General features: G+C 42.1%; 1 protein-coding gene across 1 annotated transcript; it reads right to left on the minus strand.

Moving 5' to 3' along the window:
- Positions 1–698: 698 nt before the first annotated feature.
- Positions 699–19,041, minus strand: p4hb (prolyl 4-hydroxylase, beta polypeptide). The gene is made up of 11 exons (XM_078265515.1): positions 18,715–19,041; positions 16,225–16,431; positions 14,444–14,577; positions 13,958–14,095; positions 10,220–10,324; positions 9,982–10,107; positions 9,598–9,798; positions 9,381–9,501; positions 7,800–7,981; positions 4,442–4,555; positions 699–2,226 (listed from the first exon to the last, which is right to left on the minus strand). The coding sequence occupies exons 1-11, from the start codon at positions 18,851–18,853 to the stop codon at positions 2,161–2,163; spliced, it is 1,533 nt and encodes a 510-aa protein (XP_078121641.1). The 5' UTR covers positions 18,854–19,041; the 3' UTR covers positions 699–2,160.
- Positions 19,042–21,146: the final 2,105 nt, after the last annotated feature.

Raw genomic sequence — 21,146 nt, forward strand, 5'->3', positions numbered from 1 at the left:
GTTTCAGCCCTGATTTCCAATACTAAAATGTTCACTTAAGTGAAAGTATTTAAATATCGTTAGGAAAATGTACTTGGAGTATATACAAAATAAAAAGTATTCAATGCAGAAATACCCTCACATTTTAGAGACTGGTAATGAAAAAAAGGGTAGAAAGCATCAACAAAAGTGTAAAAGGCATCAATAACCTACATGTTTTTTCTGTGCAAAAATCTTAATTTGTAAAGTAACGAGCATTCAGACTAATGTAGTGGAGTAAAAAGTACAAGATTTCTCTCTGAAATGTAGTGGAGTAGAAGTAGAAAGTGGCATGAAAAGAAAAGACTCAAGGAAAGTACCTCAAATTCATACTTAAGTACAGTACTTCAGTAAATGTCCTTAGTTACATTCCACCACTGCTATTGTCATGTCCCACAACACTAAATTCTAGAGTGACAATAATGTAGACGGGGACATTTAAGACCGTGTGAATGTGAGGTGTAAACGTAGCAAAAGATATTCAATTTTAAACCAAAAATGTAGCAATGTAAATGTAGCTTAGACACTTCTGTTGTAGAAGCGTCCACCCATATGAATTCTAAATTCCCATTGAGTGAAATGACATTTTCCCTTCCAAGGTTCATTTGTAGAATAACATGTCACTCTGTCAATCTGGAGGTACACGTCAAAGAACAAAAACAAAACTGAAGACAAGTGTATTTTTTTTCTAATTTTTTTGTTTATTGGCCACCATTTCACGTTTTCCACATCAATTTGGATATGATGGAATGCTTTGTAAAGTTTCCCCCACCGCTGCAGCTGTCAAACCCATCACCTTGCTCTACTCATGCCTCCCCTCCCTGCCAAACACGCAGTACATTCATCCTCCTGTTCATGGACGACCAAAAACATGAACTAGTCATTCAACTCACACCATTTAAACACCATTCACACAACACATTATGCACACACACACACACACACACACACCTGTGGCAACAAGGGTGTTGGGTAGAGCCAAAAGGGATGCAGGAGGTACAGTATGGGTGAGGGGTGGGGCTGTGCAATTGTTCCCTCCCCACTTCAGATATAATAGACACTTCCCTCAGACCAACCTGACCAGTAAACGTACCAATCTCTGTCTGCTTTAGTAACCACAGTGAATCTCTGATTAGGCATGAATGCAGTGCGACCTATCAGAACTGGCTCCAAAAACCCTCCCAGGTCGGAGACTATGGTACAGTATTAAAAATGACAAATCCTAAATAAAAAGAAAACAAAAAATAGTGAAAGCAATTAAATAAAATAGGAGTTTCTCTGAAAAGTTCCTTTTGGAAAAATAGTCAGTAGCCGTGAGGAAATGAGGAGACTAAACTGAGATTATTTGGGAATGAAGAAATAAAAACACACTCTCTCCCCCCCCCCACCAAAAGAAAGAAAACAATTGTCTTAGCTACAGATGCTTTGGGGGGGGGTCCTTTGTGCTACACTGGCCAAACTCTGTGGGGTTTATTTTAATGAAGACATTGCAAAATAAACCCATCTATTGGATGGCCCCTTGTCCCCTGAGAGATCAGTCCTTACAAAACGACCACACAAAACTCTGGTCCTCTGGATTTCTATCAGAGGGAAAAGAACACTGGCAGCCCCCCACTTACCTACGAATACAGGTTACAACACTCATTTAGCTCATACCCACACTGAACAACGGCAAGGCTTTTTTTTTTTTTTTTAAAGGAGGAGGGGAGCAAATTCAACAGGAAAAAAAAAAGGAACATTTTTGAAAACTGAATCCCATTGCCATTTTTACATTTGGTTTAAAATATACAAGGCAAACAGCTGATGTGGAGCTTCGTAGAGAAGGCATTGAGGTCTCCCATAGAGGTGGTGCTCCACAGAGTCGCCCCCCCCCCCTCAGGTGGGACAAGACGAGTCTGGCCAGACGTTGCGAGGTTAGAGATGCGGCTGGCGAAAAAAGGCCCCGCCACGCTACTGATGGACTGACTGGCTGACGTAGAGGCAGTTAAAGGGGAAGTATTAATGTTCACAGGACTGGGAAGGTCCACAAAGAAGTGAAGGGGGTGATGGTGACTGGTTGGAAGGGTTGGGGCGGGGCGGGACTCGTCTCCTCTTTCTCTCCCTCTCTCTCTCTCTCTCGCTCTCTCTCTCCTCTGCCAGCTCTTACAACTCGTCATGTTCGTCGTCGTCAGAGTCCAAGTCCTTTTCATCGTCCACATCCTCCAAATCCTGGAGAGCAGAGGAGAAAAGAGGGATGTTTACCGAATTCAATACTTTTTAGGCACCGACTGAATTGCCTCCTTAGTATCGAGTATTGAAAGATGCCTCGTCATTCATTACCCAATTTCAATACCTAGGGAGTAAAGCTCATCAGCGTCAGTGAGCCAATAAGCACGCAGCGTGCTTCTACCAAGATTGGATGATGTTTGTGATTGGCTGTCTAACGTTACACGTCATAGTGACAAGCTGGAAAAACAGGGCTCACGTAGTAGGAGCTGAAAAATAAATGAAAAACATTTGTGCCATAATGTGTAACGCTGTAACTTCTTTTTGTTAAAATGGATTTCATAAAAAGAATTGGTAATCGAAAAAAGTATCCTTCAGGAACTGGTATCTGTATCGAAATGTTTTGAATGAGACCCAGCCCTAATTAAGACAGAGGACCGATCCCAATCGCCACCCTAAGGCATTAAGCCCTGAACCCTGACTGACTGTACTGGCGTCACCTGTAGGCGGCGTGCAAGAGGCTGCAAGGGTACGCAACGGTAGAAATAGGAATGGACAGCACGTGGCTGCGACATATTACGAGACCTTGACAACGCCAAAACTTTGGGTAAAATTGTGGGTTAGGGACTTATCTTTTTACCTTCTTCATGGCCAAGGGACATTTGAACGTCTCTCACGCTCTTAACAGAGTGGAGAAGTCAATTATCAATTTACTCTTTTTTGCAAGGCTACAAGACAACGTTTTTGTGGTAGGCATGGGGCCGTCGTGAGTTCTAACAAATCAAATCACTAATCAACACCGTCACAACCACAGCTCGCAGTCGACACGTAGATGACGTCTTGGTTCTGCGCAGCCATTCCTTCATAATTCCTCTAGTCTGAGGACCGGCGTGTGAGGAGATAAGTCCGATACAGGAAGGCCCTAACGTTGCCTGCAGCGCTGCACGTGCCGCTTTGATCAGGTCTCCAGGCACGGCCCGGTGAAAAGCTACTAGTAGAGAGGATACCCTTCGAATGCGCGCTGGATGCAGGAGAGCTGGGAGCACAGAGGACGATGCATCCTCTACGTCTTTAACCAAGATAAGGTGGCAAGTATCTCCCGAGGGATCGCTCACAACATCCGTCTTAACATTTTGCACCGAGAGTAAGTTAGGAAAGGTGCTATTTTTGGCACATTTTCTAAAAACAGCATGGGAGGTTTTCTTCAAACAGCTGTTTAACCCAGAGACCTTATAATGCCTGCTAATGTTCTGTTAAGCCAAGTGGGTTAGTTCTAAGGTTACAGCATAAAATCCCCATGAGTCCGTCCCGTGAACGTTACTTTGTGTAGCGTTCAGACATGATGCTGAATATGCCTCCAGAAAGCACTGAGGTTTCAATGACACATATGCATGCACCTGAATCTAATTTCTTGACTGTAACAGTATTATATATTAGTACTCGACTACAAAAACAAAAAAAACAAAAAAAGTAATGTCAATATGATGAATAATAATGCACAGGTTATTGAAAATGAGCCCATATTTCGGCAGATTAACTTTAGGGCAAGGTTTTTTTCTGATATGCTTTGGCTGGATTTTTTGGGTTAAAAACAAAACAAAAACCTAAATGTAATAATAAAACCATTCCCTAAACACTAATTGTTCATGAAACAACTCTAGATGAGAACAATCATCCTCTAAGTCCTCACACTGCAACTACTCTTTCAAAGCAGCAGCTGTTGTTCTTGTTTTAGTCACCATCATCTCCAGTTTCCCTCATTTATGGCTACCTCCTCATTATTAATATGTCCCCACTGGTGTTGGGTATCAGTACACAAACAAGTGTATAAGTGTATACATACTCATTTGGCCACAGTCATTACAGTTCAACAGAGCACTGCTGTGCGGTTAGAATACTAAGAATTAGGGCTGCACAATATGAGGAAAATATCCAATTGCGATTACTTTGACTGATTAGCGATGTGATTCATGATATTGGAGGGAATGATAATTTTGTATCATTATTCTCATTTGGAAAAAAAATAAATAAAAAATTGCGATTAAGTGCAGCCCTACCAAGAATGCTGCTTATTTTATGTTCTCTCAAAAAGGAACCAATACTAATGGCCTGAACAGATGAGCTACATTTATTAAAGCTCAGACAGTGTCTTCTTATGAGGCTACAACTGTGCTTTAACTGGGTCAATGCATCTGGGAGACAGTGGAGACGATCTTACCTCTGTGTCCAGATCGTCGTCCTCGTCTCCGGCGGGGGCACCGCCCTCTTTACCGCCACTCTCCAGGAACTTGGTGAAGCCTTCCAGTGTTCTCTCCCCGTTGTAATCAATCACCTGTTGATCAGACATCATTTCTGATTAACGTCCGCTTTGTGTTGCGTTTTATCCCCACTCCGAAACAAAAACGTCTAGAAACATGATTGGGTTTAATTGCAGAAACAAAAATATCCCTGAGCGAGAGCGCTATATATAATGTGCGACAGTAGAAATGTTTTCACCGGTAGAGATTTGGCAGTACAGTCTCCACCGTGGGACTCATTCCTGTTTGCATGATCTGATGACTTGAATTCACTGCCTAATTTACTCATTTTCATACTGCTTTAGTGGCTGGCCGGCCGGCCGGCTAGTTAGCCAGCTTGCTTGGTCTAGCACCAACCATGGCCAACCACAGAGGGAGGGAGAGATTTCTACGGTCTACTTTAAATTAAGTTTTACGGTACAGGACATTATTTTATTAGTTTATTTTGTAATGTGTAGGTATGTAGATCTTTCAAAAGACATGTTTGTGTTGACATAAATATACCTATGCAAGTAGTTACGCATCTTGTTGTACGTTTGGCTCTTATGGACATAATGTGCAAAAACAGATATTCTAATAGTTCGAACTTGTGTTTTTATAGAAGGAACATTCAAACATCCTTTTCGGCCAGTTTTGACAGCTGTGTGTATTGGATTGATGAGATAAAGATGAAAGATTTGAAGAGCCTTCTGTGTGTGCCCTCTTGACTTCAGTTATTTGCATGCTTTTCTCACTACTGCTTTTCTTATCATGCACTAATTCACTAAAGCTGAATGGCCAAATCAGAGGGATTGCTCTCTCACAGACACTGGACGCAAAGAAGCCGAAGAGGGCTGACAGGCATCGACGAGCAGCGATGGTGCGTGTTACACTACAAAAACTAGCACCGTGACGCGCACAGTCAACGATCTCCTCCTAAAATACAAATACAGTATGTGTGATCTTTATATTGCACTGACTGAAGTCAGGCTGGTATTTTATTTGCACTGTTAACCTTAAAACCTATAACACTTTTTTTTTTTTTTTTTAACCAAGTAATTATTGTTCTCAGTAACCTAAAAGCTTCCATTTTGAAAGAATTGTAGTTTTAGTACTTTTGATTTAAACTCAAGTGTTGTCTCACGTGGGGGGAGTTGTTTTTGTTTGTAATTAATTAAATGTGATTAAGTACGTTATGGTTGATATTTACCGTTACAGTGATAAACGATTACATTTGGTTTGGTCTATATCGCCCACCCCTACGCTGAGCCTTTGACACCCAACTGTGCCATTTAAAAGCAGCCAATAAACTCTGGCACTCTCGCTTCAAAACAGTCCCAATAACTTTTCCAGAGGTCAGTCTATCAATAAATACATTTTTATTTGTCACATGAAATCGTACGAGGCACAATTCCAGTAAAATGTAATCCCATCAGCTCCTTCAACTTGCTGCATGACTCAGCAGAGAGTAGAATGTGGCCGTCAGATCGGCACACAGAAAAACAGTCACCTAGTAGTTGCTGTTGATCTATGAACAGTAGCACAGCAACAAGGCGGTGGGATAAATGCTGAAATAAGTTAGCACGTGAAAGGGACAATCGAAAGGACATCTGCAATAGGGGTGTTGAAATTAATCATTGCATAGATGCATCGCGATGCGGACGATTCTGCACCGATGCAGTGGCAGACCACAGGGCTCAACGTTAAGGTTTTTTTTTTTTCCCCCCTCACTTGTCCGGTCAAGCAAGTGAAAAGAAATTCTACTTGGCCAAAGTCAATTTTTACTGGCCCCTAAACAAATCTTGCTTTTCTCACTACTGCTTTTCTTCTCATGCACTAATTCACTAAAGCTGAATAGCCAATCAGATGGTTTGCTAACGAGTAACCGTGTTTAATAATCGTGATTTCAATATTGACCAAAAAAAAAAAATCTGGATTCTGGATTTTTCCCATAATTGGGCAGCCGTAATGGAATTGGGAGACCAGTGAAGATTCACAGCTCTGCAGTGCAGTTCCATCCCTTCTTAGCCTTCTTCTGGGTCCTCTGCATGCTTCATCCGAGTGGGGTCATGGGATAATCCTCGGACTTACTATGGGGTTGCCCCGGTGCACACACACCACGCATTTAAGATTGCTTAACATGAAGGCTGGCACGTGAATGCCTGGTCAATAAAAGGAGCGCTACGGAGTGAGGCGGGTGCAGGCTGAGCGGAGAGTCTTATGTGAGTCATCGAGCAGGAATCTATAAGAACCAAACACCAACATAATGGTGCAGAACCTTACGAGGCCAGCGAGCTCAGGTTCCCGTCAATGGTTAACGCTGCTAAATCAAGAGGCACTAATGACACTTGGGAGGCCTGTACGGCAATGACTTTGGATCCAAATAACCACCCAGATCAACATAACTCACTACTGCAAAGGCGTGTAATGAATAAGCGGGCAAACCTGATTATTAGGGCTGGGTAAAAAAAATAATAATTTATTAATCAATGCATTGCAATAAAAAATGTCCAATTGATTATCGATTTAGAAAATTCTGATATCAATTGTTGTAACCACGTTGTGTTACAAAGGGTAAAATAAGATTAGATTTAATTTGTGATCAAGGTCCACCCGTGACGGAGTCACCCTAATGTCGTTTTCTCATTGTACGGAACTCTCCACTTGACCAAACAGCGGCTGATCAGGAGCCAGCCAGCCAGCGCTGCACCAGAGCACAGTTGCATTACGCACGACTGTGCTACGTTTACATTCGTTAAAATCGCCTGAAAGTTACACCAGGCTGCTGCAGTACACACACACAGATTAGAACTCAACATCTCTCCGTTCTCGGCTGAACTGGACGACATAGCGCTGCTGTGTTTCAATAACACTGCATAAATTAGCCAGAGGGCTGGCGGACATTTAGCTAGCGGCGTCATCCCGACAACCACAGTGGAATTTAGCCTGCATGCACGGTTTTTTTCAGCCTAACATTGTTGAAACGGATCAGCTAATATTGGTAGCGAGAGCAACAAGTTACTGTAGACCAGACTCCCAACACTGAGCTGAAATGGAAACACTGCGCTGCAACACGTCTTTTGGTTTAATTAAAAAGGATTCCGTTATTACAGTATTGAAGGAATAAAGGGAATATACGAATCCCAAAAGGGGTGGAAAGGAGATTCAGGCTTATAGCGCAGTCAACACAAATGTAGATGTTTACAGAAGATTGTGAAGATGAGAGAGACGATGCCAATTACACATTTAATCTCGCGCTCTGCTTATGGAGCAAATGTAACAGAGAAAACACACACTCACCTTGCGCTCTTCACCTGCAGGGAAGAACTTAAGAGTGGGGAAGCTGTGGACTTTAACTGCCTCGATCTCATTGGCTGTGGAGTCCATCTTAGCCACGATAATGTCAGCGCTGTCCTTGTACTTCTCTGCGAGCTTCTCCCAGATGGGAGTCAGCTGTTTGCAGTGTCCACACCAAGGTGCATCTGGAATACCACACACAAACAAAACCATTACAGACTACATATGCAGTACACGTTGATTGGCTTTAGCTCCGTTACATATTGACTAGGGCTGCATGATTTGAAGAAAAAGTCATACTGCGTTAGCGATATAATGGTTTCATGAGACTACTTGCTTGATTATCAAGGAAAAAGCAGTAAATACCACAATTTTGAAATGTGCATTTCTTCAACTTCAACATACAAAGTTAAACAAGCATGAAAAGAAATACATAAACAAAAAAAAAAAAAAGTGCAATACTTTTTTAAATAACTTATTTTACAAAATTAAATCTTTTCAAAATAGACATTTTTTGCTTTGCTCAACTGTACAAATGAACCGCACAATTTTTGCGGTTATGTAATCGCACAGAGTGAAATCGCGATTGCAATTAGATTAATCGTGCAGCCCTAATCTTGACCCCTGAACACATTTGAAATGAAATACGTCAGTCATGCGTTTTCTTTTCAGCCATTAAATTAAGCTCTGGTAAACCGGGTGTGTGGAGGTTTGATTTCAGACAGGTCTGTACATTCTGCTGCCATGTATAGCTGGAAGCACACAAATGCACACTGATCACATCCCATGCAGCCTTCGCCTTCATGACCCCGCTCCCCTTTGACGAGCTAGGAAACCCCCACCCTCCTCTCCAAGGGTCGGGGAATACGGGCCATCCCTGCTGTGCATGACTGGACATAATCTGTACTTAACAGCCAGCGATGGAAAATTCCTCCTCAAATAGTGCAGAGTGGTCTGAGAGGGGGAGTGTGCCTCTAGCATCACCTCTTGGTATTTGAAAAGAGCTTAGCATTGGGAAAAGTAAAGAAGGGATCCATTTGAGTTTGAGGCCAAATCTCACAGATTAGCAACTGAGCTTTGACTGCAAAATACCCCTTTAAAAACAGGTGAACCCCTTTATTACCTCAAACAGATTATTCATGAATATATTTTAATGCCGTTTAATAGGGCTGGGTTTAAAAATATATTTAAAAAATAACCAATTTAAATCGATATTCATTTGATTGATTCAATTACGATTCATACAATCTAGAATCAATCTTTTTCTGTATCATATGACTAGAAGACCTAAGGAATCCATTGGTACCCACTACGTGATGCTAGCTTGCTGGGAAAGGGGTTACATTTTTAATGTCAACATTGATACTTTTAATTCACCAGGTTCGAGGGAACCTTGTACTTGTAATTGCTTGCAAATGAAAGAGATTCCACAAAGTGAAATATCCCAAATCGACACTGAATCGGAAATCTAATTGATTGGTCATCTAAGGCGGACCTTGTGAATTGGAAATCGGAAAACCAGTGGCAATACGCAGCCCTACTGTTTGAAACGGATGCGTCTGCTGACAAGGAGGAGGCTCTTACAGAATTCCACAAAGACGTTCTTAGACGAATCAAAGACGACCTCCTCGAAGTTCTTGCCGACCAAAACCCTGACGGGGTTTTTGTCCCAGTCTTCAGGGATGTCCTGACTCATGAGGTGGGGCTGCGAGAGGGAAAAAGGTCAACTCAACATTAAATCACATATATCTATGACATGCATGTTCTGCCATAACTAACCACCGCTCTCTTTGGGTCTCACCTTCAGTTTGCCCTCAATGAACAGTTTGCAGAAACTGATGATGCTCTCTGCTGTGATGGCGTCGCTCTCGGGCCTGTACTTGGTCATCTCGTCCTCCAGGGTGATGAGGCGGATGGCGGGGCACTCCTCTTTCTTCAGGCCGAAGAACTCCAGGATGCGCTGGTTGTCGTCCACGTCGCTGTCGATGAAAATGAACAGGATCTGGACAGGGGAGACGGAAAAAATCAATATTTGATTGGGTCATTCAAAATATCCTGTCGGAGCAGTCTTCCATTTATAAAAAAAAAAAAAAAATTTAAGTGTGTTTACACAGAATGCACGTTAATCATATTTGACAGGTTAAAGACAAATGCATTGGCGGGTGCTTTTATACATTTCACTTACCCGACCCTTGAATCCCTCTGCGGCTTTCTTAAACTGGTCCATTTTGTCCTGGAAGTCTTTAGCAGTCTTGGGCAGAAACATGAGGATGTGGGACTTGATTTCTCCACCGAAGATTTTAGGGGCGGTCTGCAGGAAAATTAGATATACATGTGACATGTGGGGATAACACTGGGACTAGTACGTCTTACTGTAGCGGACAGTCGCGGGGAAAAGAGCTGTGCGTGGCCCCGGTTGTTACCTGCTCTGTGAACTCGATGACCAGAGGCAGCTGGTTGGCCTTGACGAAGGCCAGGAGGTTCTCTTTGGTCAGCTCTCCGTCAAAGGTATTGCGCCCCTCATCAAACTGTAAGGGAAACATGGAAACATTTAGAAACTAATATTAACCACCCATCTAGTCTGCCTGTGAACACCACAAATAGATTTACCAGACAAACCACTTTTAAAAAAAAATCCCCTAGTAGCCCCCAAGCTGACAAACAAGCTTTTATTAAGTGTTAAGAATAGCAGTAGTACAGCCTTGCCAAGCAACCCTTACTGGCATACAATAGGAAAAAGGACATTTGGCTGGTGGCATACTGCCAGCCTTGCGGCCACTGACCAAGGCTTTAGAACGTAAACCCCGCTGCGATCAACAAGTGAAAGAGCCCAGCTGTTTATTGGGACTGAGCCCCTGCTGTGGGAGGGATTGTCTCACTGTAGGTAACAAGCCCACATGTCAGCGGTGTTTGGATCAGAGTAAAGTTACTAGCACGGATCAGAGGCCAGACAATAGCAGTGGGAGGACTGAGCTTTGGTCCGTGTGCCAAAATGAAAGAAGATCGTCCATAGCTCAAAGGACTGCAGAAAACACAGAGATGTTTGTTTGTTTCTGAAGCAGCTGGGGCTGCATGAAAGTATTACTTCATTACCGATCTACTGCAAGTTTAATGATAAAATGATGCCCGTCATGAGGCACCACAGCAAAAAGTGACTGAAGGCATGACTGTTAAATGAACACTATATACACGGTATATAGAAATCACGTGTGAAACAAACATATGGTGATTGAACTATAGCTATATAGCACCTAAAAGCCATCCAAAGCACTTACAATGCCTCACATGCACTGAGCAGTGCTGCCATGCAAGGATCTGGTCTGCACGTTAGGAGGTGTGGGTAGGGGTTCAGTGTCTTGCCAGTGATTGAATCACAAACCCTGTGAGTGATTAAATACACACAGTTTACCAACTGATGAAGTATCCGACTCGTCAGCTGCTAAAAAGCATGCCATGTTCACCAGCTAGTCTCTAACTGCATCTGCCTGCTGCTCACTTCAGCCTCTTTTTTTCCCTCTTAGTGTTAAACAGCTATTTTGTATTCATTTGTTCTGCATTTATCGTTTATTTCACATTTGTTTATTTACACACTAACCACCAAAGCTAATTCCTTGTGTTACTTACTTGGCAATAAATCCTCTTCTGAGTCGGATTCCGATTGGTGGAGCATGGGTAGTGTGCAGTGAGCTTTCAGAAGCTTTTCACTGAAAACAGCTGCTTGCTGCAGCCAAAAACGCTGACAATGTTCACAGTTGAGCTGAACTGACTATAAAGCTCTGTTAAAAAGGTCCCATAGTCTATTAAGCCTATATTTTTATAATATCATAAACACTGTTGTATTTTTTGAAACCATTTCAGCTTGGGTAGGCCTATCAGTGCTTTCTGAACATATTGAACACACTTTTTAAAATATCGCGATAATACCGAAAAACCGTGATAATTTTGGTCACTATAACCCGTGAGGTTAAATTTTCATACCGTTACATCCCTTGGGAGCCACAAATGGCAAAAAGAAATGGATTTTTTTTCCTATTGTTGCTGAGTAAAGCAACCATCATAGCCGTAGAGATGGTCCGATACCATTTTTTGCTTCCCGATACCGATTCTGATACCTGAACTTGCGTATCGGCCGGTACCGATCTGATACCAGTGTGTCATATATTTTATTATGTTTTAACAACTGTATACTACTAACCCTGTATGGATGCGATTTCTATCTTTGTTGTCGGTCTGGCTCAGGTTAAACTCTTTGTGAAACATGAACACAAACGAACGCCACAGAACTCTTTTATTCTGCGGTTTGACAGTTTGTCAGTTATAACGGAAAAAGAACATAAATAAACTACTTTAACAGATTTTCTTTAGGGCTTTATTACGTGGTATTGGATCGGTGCATAAATTGCAGTACTTCCCAATACTGACACCAGCGTTTTAGGCGGTATCGGAGCCGATACGGATACTGGTATCAGAACATCTCTACATAGCCGTAGGCTGTGGGATGAGGGGATATTTGCTGTTGTGAACTAAGGATTTCAAGAGTGAGAAGTACACCCTCACATCGCTCGGTTGCTTAATATTTTATTGACCAACATACTGGACCTTGACCCAATTTGACAAACCCACACGTCGACTGAGATACTGTTGTGCTGATAAGTAAGCTAAATGATTTCTAACCTATTACGCAAGGGACTTTGTAGTCAGTTACCGGGATTCAAGACAAGCATCACCTCCGTTTAAAAAAAAAAATATAAAATTACCCGAAAGAATCGGCACCGCGTTCGCACCGTTTTTTGCCCATAATACAGGCAGACTAAAGACTTCCACCGCCTGAGCCAGCCACTTCGGCTTCCAAATGTTAGCAGAGCAAATGGATCAAATTCTAATAGTGAAAACGGGTCATTTTGCGGGGGTTGTGATGCTCAAAAGAAATGTACCCACTGAATTACAGACATCTCTTTCACCGTGCAAGTGTATGGGGGAAAAGTCGAACCTGGTAGTTACAATTCCATTGTTTTGCTGAAAATTGGCTGCAATGCCCGGCCTAATTCCTGGAAGTCTGGCAACAACACGGGAGGAATGAAAGCTGGCCTATTCAGGCTAGACAGAGTGCACACAGCGGCCATTCATTCTGCTCATAGCCGAATGGGGATAGTTTAAAGATCACCCGATACAGCTCTTCACCATTTATCACCATTAGCTCAACATTCACCGATCATCACCGTTAGCTCAACATGCTGAGGTCATTTCCCGGGTAAGTGGAGCTGCAGGCCCAAAGGCACGTCTAAAACGCTAAAGCACCTTAGATGAGCCAAGATTAGCAACGGTGAGCGGATACTGTGAGGTCGAAGGCATCACATTACCAAAATGTATATCAAAAACACTGGGGTGTCTTCAGCGGCTCGTAAACACATGCGAGCGTGTTTCATAAGCTGATGCAAGGCCACTAATAACCTGTTCACAATATGATATGACTGCAACTGGGGCAATGAGTAAACACTTAAAATAATCACGATGTCAACCAATCAGGAATTTGTGTCTTATGAGATGTCCTGTGACCACAGTTTGTTCATAGGTAGGAATATTAGGGCTGGGACGATATGCTTTTGTCCCGATTCGATTCTTTCACAATACATGGGTGACGATTCGATTTGTGTTGCGATTTTCATTTATTGCGATTCTACGAGTATTGCGATTTGATAGTATTGAGTATTGCGATATTCTTTTCATTCTTTAACAAAAACAAAAGTTGAATAATACACTTCTGGAGAATATATCCAGAGACATTTCTGAAAACTAAAAATTGTTTTCTAAAAAGAATGCACGTCACTCTAAATAAGCACATAAAATGGATTTTCTGCGCGTTTTGCTGGAAATGGATATAATGTACCATATAAAACAAAACATTTAGGTGAATCATTGGTAAAAAAAATAAAATAAAAATCAATTCTAGGGAAAAGAAATGATTTTAAAAATCGTCGCTAATTTTTTTTGTCGCAATACATATGATTTTCGATCCCCCCCACCCCTAATGAATATACAGTACATATATATTTAATGTGTGTGCTGTTAGATTGATGCTCTATACACCTTATGTGTCACTAAGACATCTACATGACTTATTATGCTACATTGAAGAAATAAACTTAAGAACTTGAAGTCACCTTCTTGAAGAGGACAACACTGTCCTTGGACACCTCAAACTTGGCGAAAACGGCATCGTCGGCGGTCACGGCGAAGGGAACGTCGTCTGTGGTTTCAGCTGCTTTTTCGAAGGCCTTGGCCCCCTCAGAGTCAGCATCCTACACACATGAAAAAAAACCTTTCTTAAGATAAAAGCACTGAGCAAGTGATCCCCAATTATTAAACAAACTTTTAAACAGCAGCATTTTTCTTTCAATGCTTTGAAAGCAACATAGCATGAGAAATATTATGCCAGACAATCATATTTGAATAATGATGACAGTAAATGGCCAAACATGTATTCATTGTGCTTTTGAGATAAAGCATTGCCCAACAATAAACTCAATAAAAAGAAGAATCCAGCCAAAAGGTGTGTATACAATATAAACAAAAGCAGGCTTTATTTACAGAAATGTCTTTTATTTAATAACTTGTTATTTTCAGACCTTAAGAGATCAGAGTCGTACCTTAAAGAATCCGATGACTGCCACCTCGTTGTCAGCGATCAGAGACTCGGCCTCGGTGACTCCGGCCACGGAGGCGACAGCCGGGCCTGTGCGCTTCTTCAGCCAGGCGACGATGTCATCAGCCTGCCTGCCAGCTGCAACACAACACAACACAATGACTCAAGCACTTTTGTATGCACAGACAGCATGGGACTGGTCAAATGCTAAAAACAGCCTCATTCATCCATATTAGGAATGTAGAGAACTGTACGTGTTTCTTAGTTTTTTATTTTACCTTTCCTTTCCTTCGGTCACACGGACAGATTCTGTCATTCCTCAAACCTGTACTGCGTTTGGTGAAAGTGCTTTTAAAGACCACTGAATGCACATGTCCCGTTAATGAACTCTAATCATTGATTGTAATTTGCTGTTTAAGTCAGTTTCTTTTTTATGTTGAAACTTTTTAATGCTGCCGTCTGCCGGCCAGGACTCCCTTGTAAAATAGACTGAGTCTCAATGGGAATATTCCTGGTAAAATGAAAGCTTTCCTAGTAGTTAAATAGGCCAAACAGATGACATCTTGACTCAGACAGATGGGGATATACCTGACCTCAACTTAAATACTTACTGCGCAGATGTTCTGTGAATTTACACTGCCTTACTGTGGTCAAACTGAATATGTGCAGACACACAGACGCCCGTCGCACATTTTCTGGTGTAAAAGTTTAGGTGCATTTTGAAAGCCAAAATAAGTCTACAGAAAAAGCAAACCACGCATTTGCATTTGTGAAACCTCTGACGGTGCAAGAGCTGATAGCTGGATGGCAATAGAAAACACTGCTTATTTGTTTTGACTTTCAAATCCAAGCACCATGTTGTATGATAAGTGAATTATAACTTCTTTTTTTTTTCTTTAAAATCACTAGGCCAACCTTTTGAAGCTGCAAAAACGTCTTTTTTTTGAGTAATACTGCTGCAATTAAACTGGACTTAGGATAGACCTGGCTGTCAGACTGAACCACTGATGCAACATGGTAGCAATTTCATTGAGAAACGCACACTGATGAAGTGATTCAGCATTTAGTCAGTGCTGTGAGGTTTTGTGGTAGTTAATCCCACACACAAAAAAAAAAAAAAGAAATAAAAATAACTTCCCAACCTACTCTCCCCTCCTTTCCAAACAAAGACTGGCCCAGGCCAGCAGAGAAAAGGCGACGTGAAGGACTGCACATATCTCTGCTGGCTCAGAGCGAGTATGAGAGGAACGTGCAGGGTAGGCCCAGCCCACATTTTGTCTCAGTGGTGTTGCACAAAGCTGACTGGCTGACTCAGTTTACGCAGCTGTGCAGATCATATTACCAGGATGAGGGGGTTAAAAAAACTCAATAGGGCTTTTCCTTTAGTTGTCAGAACGGATTATTGATGCCATCCATGAAGGCTTTCATGAGATTGTATTATGAAATAATTTTCACTCACTTTCCTATGGCAGGAGTTACTCAAGATTACGTCGCTTTGTGAGAAACATTTCTCCCGTTCATTAAAAGTGCAATGGGTAGAGAAAAACCAAGTTGGAGAGAAACCAAACCTTTTTAGGAGAAAAAAAAAAGAAGAGCCTAAGCATAAGAGAAAGGTAACATTATAAACCTCAAATCTTAACCTAACATACTAATACAGACAACACCAAATCCACACGTCTGCAGTATATAAACGAGAGGTAATTTCCCACCACTGCCTCTAACTTCTAAGAAAATCTCTCTCATGCAAGCAAAACTGTACGAATGAAAATCCCAATAAATGCTCACCGGAGTACTCTTTGGGTGACTCTTTCTCTCCGCCCTTGAAGAACTTGATGGTGGGGTATCCCCGGACGCCGTACTCCTGGGCCAGCTCGGTCTCCTCTGTGGCGTCCACCTTACCCAGGCGGACCTCGGAGCCCTCGGCCTTCAGCATGCCAGCGGCCTTGGCGAACTCTGGAGCCAGGGCCTTGCAGTGACCACACCATGGGGCATCTGCAGGAGTGTGAGGAGGACACACGTTTACATTGTTGCTCTAGAGCAGATATCTTCAACAGGGGGTCCGCGACCCCTAGGGGGTCCCCAGAATCACTGCAAGGGTGGGCTCCAAATTTGTCAATTTTTGAAAAAATTAAAATGTCTTGACTTAATTCCAACATATTACTGGCCTATAGGTAAGGTATTCACTAAGATAGCCATACACAAATATAGTTAATTGTAAGGATTCACTGTGCCACATGTATGTGTAACATTGAAAGATGATTTAAATACTCATGCCAACAATTATTTTAATAGCTTAGTATTCTATGCAAAAAAAAAGGTATAAAGGCCGTAGGCTGCCATGTAAGTTATTGTAGGCCCAATATGCAACTTGAGTTTATACAATATATGTAGTAGGATCCTTGCCTTAAAAAAAATGTTGACGACCCCTGCTATAGAGGGTTGATCGTTTTTGGGAGAAAAAAAAAACAAATCCTTCAGGATGACTTAAGTTCTATCTTATAATATTGTTAAAAAACAGGTTTATTTATAAAAAAGCACTGGACCAAGACACTGTCCTGCTTATACAGAGCAGAATAAAGTGGTGGAAACTATTAGTGGATTAATCGATCGGTCGGTCAATGGACAGAAGTCATTACCAACTGTTTTGATAAAGGATTACTTGTTCACCACCAAACCCAACTGATGATGTGCTGTTTTTCTCCATTATCTTCAATTGTAAGTTAAATGTCAGTTTGGGATCTGGGAATGTGCGATCAGCATTTTATACTATTTTCTGACATTTTATAAACTAAACTTTACACACACACACACACACACCCCAACAGATTAATTAACGATGTTTCCAGACAACTTGTGGTGAAGTTCATTTGCAACCTTTTTAAAAAGGAAAAGTTTGAACTTAAAAAAATAACTCCTGAGGATTAGTGACTGGGGGAAATCGCCATAAACCAGAGCAAGCTGTCTAAATGAGGTATAATTTAATTGCCACTGTGGTTTCCCCTCATTTATTTTTCTACAGTCTATGGGGTTGCACATGTTGATTTGTAAGCCATGGTGTCCAATTGTACATGGAAAAGGTACAGGCACAAATATCAAACACATAATCTCCTAATCAAAAAACGACACGTCGAATAAAATGACCTGCATTGCATCACCTGAAATTCTTGACAAAGAACAAAACTTCCTTGTTCCAGTCCAGCCAATATAAACGTACAGATGAACTTTTGTAAAGTACACGTCAACCTAGCTCCACATCACACTCAAAATCCCGCCCAGTTGACAAATACGAGGGCAGCCTTCATCCCTCCTATCCTGAGCTCATTGGATAATCTTCCTAACGGCCATCTCTGACTGGTCCACGGATTTTTCACACAGTATGTGAGCAGGTCAACAATCTGACAAAGTATAGCGGGATGGGCCAGCAGATAAATGACTTAATAGAGCCTGTGCTATGACACAAATGCTTCCTATTATTATTATTATTATTATTATTATTATTATTATAGAAAATAAGTAAAGAACTGCATGGGAATTACAGTAAATGAGACGACCGGGCTGCACTAAAACATGTAGTATGAAACCACAGCAGGCAATCGAAAATAATAGCCACGCACGGATTCACTTAACCATTTTCGGTTATGGCTACTTATGGCGTTAATGGTTATGTTGTTATAATCCCGTTATAACAACGGCAAAAGGGATAATGCACGCCGTGGCCGATTTCTAAAAATGCAATATGGTGCGCTGCTCTACTATAATACCCTGGAGCTAACTATAACCAAGTTAAAGCAAGCATAAGGATAAACATAATTTGCAATATGATTAGCTAACATAGTAGTAGTTAATCACGCTGGGGGGGTTAATGCGTTGTGCCAAATTCCGTATCCCCATCAGAATACGTTCACACTTTGAGGATAACATTGACGTTACTCGGTGCTAGTCAAATGTAATGGAACGCAGTCTGAGAAAGAGAAAACGCAGTCTGATAAGCAATGCCCCGTACATTTCTTACTCAGTTTGAACTAACGTTACAGAGAAATAGCTGGTGTGAAACTAGGTGGAATAGATTCACGCATAGATGCCAAATTGAGCACGACATCATTAAGTTCGCCACCAAACAGCAGTGACTTTAACTTGTCAAAAGTGTCCAAGTGTAATGCTAACATTAACCCAGGCTGCATTTAACGTTAAGTTAGCTAGCTAGCCGCGCAACCGGTGAGCCTGCTGAAGACGGCTAGCGCTAGCTGGAGAGATTTTGTAGCTGATGTTACTTACAGAATTCAACCAGGATGTTAGGGTGAGCTTTGAGAGCCTCTTCGAAGTTACTTTTCTTCAACACCAGGACATCTTCTTCCTCGCCGACCTCAGCTCTGCTGGCCACGGCCAGTGTGCAGATGAGCAGAAACTTCAACATAGTTGCCGTCGAATATTCTTCTTGACAGAGAGACGAGAGCTGCAAACACGGTCGGCTAAGGTTTAGCTGTGAAATTGGTCTTAGTTTTGGTCTGCTTCCTTGGTAGGGTTGGGAGAGTAGCTGGAATTTTGTGTCTACCGCTACTAACGTGGCATTGCACGCAGAAACCGGAGGGGTCAGCCGTAGTGCGCATGCGTATTTATCAGGCCGAAAGCAGTTCGTGTTGAAATGTGACTGGACCGCAGCAGACTGTACCTGGAAGTGAATGAGCGGCTGCTGGCATGCCTACACATCACACACATCAGCCCTGGGTGATAACACACAGGGAGCGTGGACAACTGCATGGAATAAATCTCTTTTAAACACCCACACTATTTAAACGGACAAAGTAGGCTAATCTGCATTTAAACACAGTTTCAATCATATTGTATAGCCTACACACAATGCAGTATTCATGGGGAGGGGAGGTGTCTGGAAATGTGTGTGTTGTGTTTGCAAAGGGCCAAAGTCTAACTTACACACCATATATGCCACGTTACGTTTTTATTAACAACTCTGCTTACACTCTAGTCTCTTTGTTTTACTACTTTTCATCTCCTTGCAATAACCATGATCTTTATAGGGACAGTTAGTCTGTTGGTCCAGTCCAGTAATAGTACACTGCTGGTTTAGGGAAACGCCCTGTTGACACTATACAGAAAGGAGAGATGGTGTGACACTTTACATGATGCATTTAGGCTAGGCCTGTCACGATAGTCAATAAATCAATTAATTGCACGAAATTTTTTTTTTCCGGCCGCGATAATTACCATTTGCATGCTTGTTTGTTTTCCCTCTCTCTCTCTCTCTCTCTCTCTCTCTCTCTCTCTCTCTCTCTACCAAAGAGACTGGATGACCACTCTCGGTTCCTTAGCATAATGTGGAGTGAACCCTCTTGTCAGTTGCATGGTCTTTGTGTGGGGAGGCGTGACTCCTGACGAGAGAGAGAGACAGGCGGTGAACTGAGACTCCGTTACCTGCTTGTCGGTCAACGGTTAATGATCGGTTATTTAATTTCATTGTGCTTTCTTTTGGAAGGCTGGCTGCCAAACATCGCCACTTACTAGCTAATTAATTAGCCTGAGGTAAACAATAGCTATCAAGTAAACAGAAGTGACGTGGTGGCTGGCATCTGGGGTCCGTTTCAGAAAGCAGGTTTAGTGAAAACTCTGAGTTTGTTAACCCTTAGATGAACTCTGGGTTTTCTGTTTCAGAAAGGGAGGTAACTTAACCTCAGAGTCAATTACTATGGTAACTGAGTCTGTGAACCTGACCTGGTCTGGAGCAGGTTTTCTTCTACAAACCTGGAGTTTCTCTCAGTCTCCTCCCTCTCATACAGTGTCAGAGGGAGGAGACTGAGAGAAACTCCAGGTTTCTTCTCACTCATTTCCTCATCCATTCATTCAGTCTGTATCAGGCGCATTTTAATGCAGTTTGTTATCTGCATGAATAAACACTTAATAAATGAAACTTATTGTTAGGCAGATTATAAAACGTTTTTTTCTCAAACGTCATGTCCTTTTGTCGACGATCCCGTTGATGAAAAAGCTGTATTACTTCACAGAGAGTTTACGTCGGGAGATGATATTGAGTCCCGACTAAATGTATTTTCATTTCCACATTTTTTCACAGTCCATCAGATATGTAGATACCTTATCCGTCCTCATATCACTAACATCCACCATTGTGGACAGATTTTTGTATTGTTCCCTGCACCAGTGAGAGCCATTAAAAAGAAATAAATGATTATAAATTATAGTTCTGTTAATGATCATGGTGCTGCACCCTCAGAATGGGATTAATATAGGTTAGGCTACTTTTTCGCCCGCAGGATTGCACCTAAATGAAATTATAGTTGTAATGCAATTCCAGTTTTCACCAGTAATATTCAGTAATCGATAGTCGAATCTCAGGTTGAAGAGGAACAATGCGGATTCCGTCCTGGTCGTGGAACAACGGACCAGATCTTTACTCTCGCAAGGATCCTGGAGGGAGTCTGGGAGTATGCCCAACTGGTCTACATGTGTTTTGTGGATCTGGAGAAGGCGTATGACCGGGTGCCCCGGGAGATACTGTGGGAGGTGCTGCGGGGGTACGGGGTCCCTTCTCAGGGCCATCCAATCTCTGTACGACCAAAGCGAGAGCTGTGTCCGGGTTCTCGGCAGTAAGTCGGACTCGTTTCAGGTGAGAGTTGGCCTCCGCCAGGGCTGCGCTTTGTCACCAATCCTGTTTGTAGTATTTATGGACAGGATAT

Source organism: Sander vitreus, chromosome 2 (assembly GCF_031162955.1).
Source record: "Sander vitreus isolate 19-12246 chromosome 2, sanVit1, whole genome shotgun sequence".
NCBI lineage: Eukaryota > Metazoa > Chordata > Actinopteri > Perciformes > Percidae > Sander > Sander vitreus.